Source organism: Montipora capricornis, chromosome 11 (genome assembly GCF_036669925.1).
Source record: "Montipora capricornis isolate CH-2021 chromosome 11, ASM3666992v2, whole genome shotgun sequence".
Taxonomy (NCBI): Eukaryota; Metazoa; Cnidaria; class Anthozoa; order Scleractinia; family Acroporidae; genus Montipora; species Montipora capricornis.
In genome coordinates, this window is record NC_090893.1 from 8,430,617 (window position 1) to 8,438,116 (window position 7,500).

Below are 7,500 nucleotides of genomic sequence, written 5' to 3' on the forward strand. Positions count from 1 at the left end.
AATAATTTGAGTCCTGAAGTTGAACTGACAGCGTGTTACCAAGGCTTTTCTCTAGAAATTTAATGGGAGGGGCATGAATACTACTACGAAGTGTCTCCTTCCTCAGTTTCGACCGTCTCGTCTTCCGATCTCGTCGTCCGCTATGTTTCCTCTTCTTGTTCCTCAACTGTTCTCTCGTCGTTGTATCCCCTTCTTCCTCTTTACTTCGTCGTTTTTCCCTTCTTTCCTCTTTTATTTGTTCAGGAGCAAATTAAACCCCCAACACAGATTGCCACTGGCAATGAATTTGCTGATTGTCTTGATGCATGTGAGGTCAGAATTTGAAATGCTTAAGGAAAAGTTTGGCCAGTTTTTAACAACTACCAATGAAGTATTATGGCAGAAATATGAGCATGTCATTGAAAAGTGCAACTGGTTACTCAGTGAGATGAAAAAGAGAGGATTACCAGTTACGGTTCGCCCCATGTTTTGCTGCATACAGATAAAGGTTCTGGAGTTTCAAGGACTATGAGGTTAAATTTCGAGATGCAGAGATAGCCAGACTTTATGATGCAGACTGGCAAATGAGAGTTCACTATGCTGTCAATGATCTCTGCCCAGCTGAGAGGACCAATGCTTGCATAGGTTACTGAATGAATTGAACACTATTCATAGTTGTGAAGAGTAGTAAATATGTATACATAAATTCATTTTCTTGAATTACAGCTCTATAGTACATACATGTACAAAAAGTACAACACGCTCAGGACGAGCAGTAACAAGGAGAACTGAAATTGACTTTTCATTCTTTTGAGTGAGGATTTGTTAAAAGCGGCTTTCTAGCTTTCAGGTTTCTTTCGATAAATTACGTGAAATGTAACAAAACGAAATTTTAATGCAGTAACTTTTTTAATGCCATACATATTTTTTTTATTCAAGGGGGGGGGGGGGGCTTCCAAAAAACTACTCTGATGAGGGTGGGGGGGCCATGCGAAAAAAATTGGAAATTGGGGGGTGGGGGGGGGTCATGCAATTTTCAAATTACACTCCTTCAAAACCCACCAGCCCCCCTCCCCCCATAAAAAATGAACGGTCCCTTAACCAAATGAAACTCAGTCGCAGAAAAATGAAGGACCGGCTTTCACATGAAATTCAGGTGAGTTACAATACATGCTTTGATCTCTGCTACATTTGTAGTCGACAAAAAATATTTTTCATGATTCAAAAAGAAAATACTGTGAAACCGTGTTTTACTAAACATGTTTAGAGCATGGTTAAGGTTTGGTGTGAACGGGTTAAAATTATTGTTGCACGACGTTTGAGTCCACGAACATCCGACTACCAGCCGCCATCTTGAACTTTCTGCGACAAGACCCCTAGCCTTCACAAATAAAGGCTCTTGTTTGGTCTGTCCGTGCCCTATTTTTTCAGCACTCGTACCATTTCTAATCGTGCTCGGACTACCCCGCCAAAGGTTCCCACAGAGACTGAAAATTTTGGCTCGGCACGGATAAAACTTGGCACGCGGAAAGGTTTACACCACAATTTCACCGAAGCCGGACTTTTTTCTGCACCGTCCTTGCCAATTTCACAGGAGCCGTGCTGAAAATTTCTGTATTGTTAACGGGGCTTAAAAAACGTGAAACTTCCTATTAATTTTTTAGCTTCCTGAATCTTAAAAAAAAAAATCCATAACCAGAGTTTGACTTGGGCGTTTTGAAGCCCTCTGACTGAGAGAGAAAACAACGAGCTTCAGTCGACCTTGTCTCAAATTAAGTTAAAACAGAGTCACTGCAAATAAAAATGTTGATGACACAAGGTCCCTTGAAGCATTGTGTTGATTCTTGCTTTTGTTGGTGTGAAAATACATATTAATATTATTATTTATTATTATTATTATTATTATTATTATTATTATTATTATTATTATTACTATTGCCGTCGAGCTATACCTGCCTGCAATTTGCAAAGTTTCAATTACCGGTGCGCTTAAATTAGCGGTGGTAACCGAGGTTAGTTTGACACATTTCCTAAAGAAATTAGCTTTCTTGATGCATGTTTATAAAACTTTCATGTGACGTTGTAATCCTGTGCAACTCATTTGAAGGAAACTGACAAGTTTGAAACAGGTGTTACAATGGACCAAGACTTGTTATTTAGTTTCCACACAAAAAAGCAATTATTTCGGGACTGTTTAGAAGGAGAATATATTGGCACAAAACGTCGCGTAAGGAAAATAGAGCCTGATCGCAGGTTAGTTAGTAGCATAAAAATTATCGATATCTTTCTTTTTTGTACTGTTTGCTCAGTGTAGTTGCAAAGCGGTGTGTTTTTTTCTTAATTTTAATTACTTGAAAGAACTGATAAGAAGGAATTGCGACAGTGAAAGCAGTATATTCAGATTTTCAAACGAGAATTGTTCGGTTGTATAGGTTTTGCTTTTTCAACATGTTCGAAGGTACTTTTTTGACTAATTCTTATGCGTTTCTCCAAAGTCGTTGCCGTTAATTGCTAAATCGGTCGCATCTGAGACTTCTGCCCTGAGTATAAAATTACGTTCCCGACCGGGCCAACAATTTGAATTGATCACAGATTCTGTGCATGAGGGCACGCAGTCTGACAGTTGAAGCTTCGATTGAACTGACAAAGGATAGATTTGTTCGGATAGGATAAAGCTTTTTCGTGTTGGAGAAATTCTAATTAAACTCTTTTCGTTGAAAAAAAGAAAAACTCGGAATGTCGCATTACCGATATACTAAGTCAACAAAACCCTAAATTTTAGAAGGTTTCCGTTGGGTAAAAAAGAACTATATTACACGCAATGCCGCAAAAGCCCTCTTGCATGGACTGAAATGGCTAAAAAATTTGCCAGTTCCCAGATCAAAAACTGGAGGGTTGGGTTTTTAACCTACTCGATCTTAATGTATTCTCTTGTCTGGCTGGTGGTATTTGAATAAATGTATAATTGGAAGAAGCTGAAGACATTTTTTTAAATGACAACTGCTTGTGTCCTTCGCACATTACATGCCCACCTGTTTTGACGCATTTGCGTTTTTGATTGCATTGGCAGTTCTATTCTATCCGGCCGACGGATTTATACTTCATTTAACCTCGGTTAAATTGCAAGGAGTTCAGAACATCAAATAGGAAACCAAGGTTGCCTTTTTATCCGAATTAATCCAAAATAGCAATTTTGTAATGAATGGAAACGAGCGCTCTTTGCACAGGTGGTTTTCACGTTACGTCATGTTGGTGGACGAAACCATAAGATTGCTCATAATTAGCTTCTTTCGTTCGTCCACCAGCATTAAATTTTGTACATTACACCATTGTTACCTCGATCTCGAGAAATTGGTTGAAAACCATCAACGGAGTTTACCCTAAATGGCAAACGCCAGACTAAAATTTTCGTTTTGAAAAAAATGGAAGAAAGTTACTTGTGATATTAGCTCATTTCGTCCCTGTTAGCTACAGGTATCAAGTAACTTCTAAAGAGAGAGAGAGAGGTGTTAGAAAAATGCTTTTGTGACAACCCAGCCTGCCATTTTGCGTCTGGCATCTCACGTGAAACGCAATGACAAATCCCCTACGCTACTGATTAGAAACGCTTGAAGTCCTGTCATTTTAAAATTGCGTTCAGCTTGTGACTAATTTTAATTTCTTTATTTGCATGATATAAGACATATATCGTATGCGCCTAGAGCAAGTAGTGGGAGTGATGCTCTATATATTTTTTCACCATCATTACAGTGCAACGCGCCTTACCGTGGCCACTCAACAACCTTTTACATTTGACAACTACGTGTAAAGACGTCAACTCAACAACCAATGCAACGGTGTTCAACTTACAACCGTACAAACTTTGCAAGGAGGCGTGAGTGTCAATCAAATTCGCACACCCTTATTGGCGTATAATTTGTAAAAAACTTTGTCATGTGGCCATGGTAGGGCGCGTCGCACCGTAAGCCTCCGAGTCACGCGAGCAAGTTTTCCTTGACAAGTTTTCCTTGGCATTGTAAATGGGAAACAATATGACAAGTTTTTCCTTGACAAGTGTCCTTGCTCAAAAACTAGGCATGCTAGTTTTTGAACAAGAGCACTTGTCAAGGACGATATTTGCTAGGAAAACTTGTCATATTTTCCATTTACACTACCGAGGAAAACTTGTCAAGGAACAACTTTTCTAGGAAAACTTGCTAGTGTAAATGAGGTTTTATTAATAATGGCTTTCATGAGGTGGTTACAGTGCCGCAATCCTCGATTTTATGAACCTTCGCAAAACATTCGACAGTTTTTACTTGTCTTATCTAAAAAGACAAGTGAGAAAACCTTATGTGATTTGCAGTTGTCATAGTGAAGGTGTTTGTCAGAGGTCACTAGTGGCAACCCGTCAAGTCTGAGGCAGCACCTACTTCATATCAATAAATAAACAATGAACGGGACAGCTGTATATTAACTGTTTGACGCATTGTAATATATTTTTGATTGTACTTTTTTTATGTTCAGCCGATCTTCCATTAAAAACGACACATCAGCAACCAATTAGCTTTGAGTACCCTATCAGCGCGGAATAAAGATCATTCCCACTAAAAGTGTTGATTGATGTTTAGTTAAGCCGGTTATAGCGAAAAAGAGGGCACTCGTCATGTATTCAACAAAGTAATTGACATGTAGCGTGAATGGTTGATTATAGATTTTAAATGTTCATTTTGTTAAGACAGAATGGCGGCATTGTTTACTGTCCAATTGCGAAGCTGGGATCTTGTGATTCGTCAATTGTTTTCAATGAGCGCGGTTATCTTTAATAAATCAATGAAAACATTTTTACTGAGCTGATGACATGGTGTGAAGACTCGGTGACTTGGTTCCTTTCCAATCGATTCCTCCTTTTTTGGACAATCTTTAGTGAGTCGCAATGTCTGTTAGATTTGGAGCTCGTCTTATTGCCTGGTAGGTAAAATATGTCTTTGAAATCAGTTACATAAAACTGACTGATTTAGTTTCTATTATAAGCGGAATCCGATGATTCGAAGTCGTCGTACAGGATACTACTTTCTTCCAGCCACAACCACACTGCAATTCTGTGACTTGCCGCACAAGTGTGAGATCTTTTTAGTTAACCGTTTCTTTTAACCCTTTAAAAACTAATTCTTGTACAGCCAAACCAATGCGATTACTAAAACAGCTATTTTCAAGATATAGTTTTAGCTCAACAAAGTTTAAAATTCGTGGCAAGCTAATTAATGACATCTTAAACTCGAAGAAATAAGCTTTCTAAGAATTATAGCGTAAATACAAAGATTATTGTTCAGCCCTTCGGCGAACCGTGTTTTTTTAGAGAAGACCGACATCGTCTTACCTTAGTTGTTTCATTGACGTCATTTAATTAAATACGAGGCAAATTGAATAATTGATAGCCTCTTATTCCTCAATTGCTTCCCAATTTAAATTCGTGACCATAAAACACTTTTTCACTTGAAACGATTGAAATGTTTAAATAATGGTCCATTTTTCAATTACCCCATTAGTGCATACAAGTTATCCTTAGGAACGGTGTTCAAAAATGGAATATAAAATATCAATTATAATAGAAGTTCCTGTTGAGGCTTAAAATCGATAATGGTTATGCTTAGTCGCCTTGTGAACAGACCACTATTTTTTCGTGGATGTTAGAAAACAATCACACCTACCAAAGAATAACGGATTTGGCGATATGAAAATGAGGAGATTGCTTCCAAACAATGGCCTCCCTTTTTTTAATCAGCGTTTCATTAAAATTGCGTAAGAATGTATACACATCTGTTCCGACTGTAGATGTTTGGACGAATTACTTGTTTTGAACTGTGCTGAAAGGTGTAAGCTAGGTGTAGTGCATAAATTAGCACGTTGTTTATAACTTTAGATAATATTTTGAAATTTCCTTTATTTTGTGAGGTTTGTTTATATACTGAAAAGAATATTAATAAATTATGCTTCAAATATATAAACTAGTGCCAAAATGTTCCAGATCAAAAGATTCTTTCCCAGTGAATGCATCAAAAATCGCTACATATCTATGAGGTTGAAAGCCGTTAGGTTTCAAATGGAGTCCAAGAACGAGTTATGTTATTTATTTACTTACTTATTTATTCATTCATTTATTTATTTATTGTTGAATGGTAATTAGTTGTACTTTTGCGCCATTTCTTTATTTATTTTTTTCCCATGAGCCACTTTAATTTTTCGCTCAGACCCGTTGAAAATTCAACTGTACTATAGTATGTGGAGGGCTGGACAACGTAAACAAGGAAGAACAAATCTGATGAATTGATCTTGGGGTATAAATGTAAAGAATTCATAACAAAACAAATCCCTCGTTTTAGATATTTATAACAGATAAATTCATCTTTTGCCGGCGGGAAGTTTACACTCAAGGATGAAAATTGATTTTAAATGCACGCTACTCATTACGATAAAATCAAAGGATTCGAGACCAACAGCATGTAAAGAATCCAACAAAGACCTCCTGGGAGGAGTTTAAGAAACAGATAAGCAAGGTGAAGTCGCTGAAAAGAAAAGGAATGAAGTTGTTTTGCATGGAGACCTCGATGGATTCCAAACATCATTTTGAGTTTTGGAATAAAGTGAGAGCTTTGTTGCCAAGCAGGGGAAAGAACCAATCAAAGATTGTTTTGATAGATACGAACGTGTGAGTACCGATTCATTGACTGTGGCAGAAACTTTCAACAATGATTTCTCAGAGGTAGCTCAGAGAGATGGTGATTTTAAGGTAATGGAGGAATTTGTTGATCATCCGAGCATCGGGATTATTGCCGAAAAAACTGGAAATCAAAGGTTTCAATTTGCTCCTGTAAAAGTCAGTTACATAGGGGAGATCTTGGATAAACAAAATTGCACAAAGGTTGTTACGTTCATCTTCTCCTGTCATTGCCGAATCGTTGACCTGCTTGATCAACTATGTTATCACCAATCGACAGTGCCCTACAGTATGGAAAAGTAGTGATATTGTACCGGTATTTAACAAAAGAAAGCGCGACGGATAAGGCTAGTTATCGACCAGTATCTGTTTTGACTGCCCTGTCGAAAATATAAGAGAAGGTGATGTTTGATCAAATGTACGATGCATTTCAATGGAGACTTTCCGAATCTATCAGGCTACCTCGAGGGTCATTCGTGTTGTACGACGCTTTTGAAAATGTCTGAAGATTGGAGAGCTTGTCTTGATAGAAGAAGAGCCGTTGCGGTAGTGGCTGTTGACTTAAGTAAGGCATTTGATTCCGTTTGTCACCCACTTTTGCTGGCCAAATTGAAAGCGTATGGTTTCATAGATGATGCTTTGGAACCGTATGACTGCCTATCTTTTAGGTAGGAAACAAAGAGTTAAACTTGATGGAGCATATTCTCCGTGGAGAACTATTAGAACCGGGGTACCACAGGGATCCTTGTTAGGTCCACTCTTGTTTAATATGTATGTTAATTATCTTAATTACTTTGTTTCTAATACGTCCTTAAGGATGTATA

At 37.8% G+C, this 7,500-nt stretch overlaps 1 protein-coding gene across 3 annotated transcripts in view; it reads left to right on the forward strand.

The window, feature by feature from the left end:
• The first annotated feature begins 2,136 nt into the window (after positions 1-2,136).
• LOC138024100 (uncharacterized) overlaps positions 2,137-7,500 on the forward strand; it is a 15,258-nt gene continuing 9,894 nt past the window's right edge. The window contains exon 1 of one of the 3 annotated variants that reach the window (XM_068871202.1): positions 2,137-2,232. Coding sequence is in view for 1 of the 3 variants with exons in the window: in XM_068871201.1 (XP_068727302.1) it covers positions 4,895-4,929 (35 nt within the window). In the remaining 2 variants the exon portion in view is untranslated. Of the gene's footprint in view, positions 2,233-4,833; positions 4,930-7,500 lie in introns of those variants that run through there. The other 2 variants (XM_068871200.1, XM_068871201.1) reach the window with 2 other exon arrangements.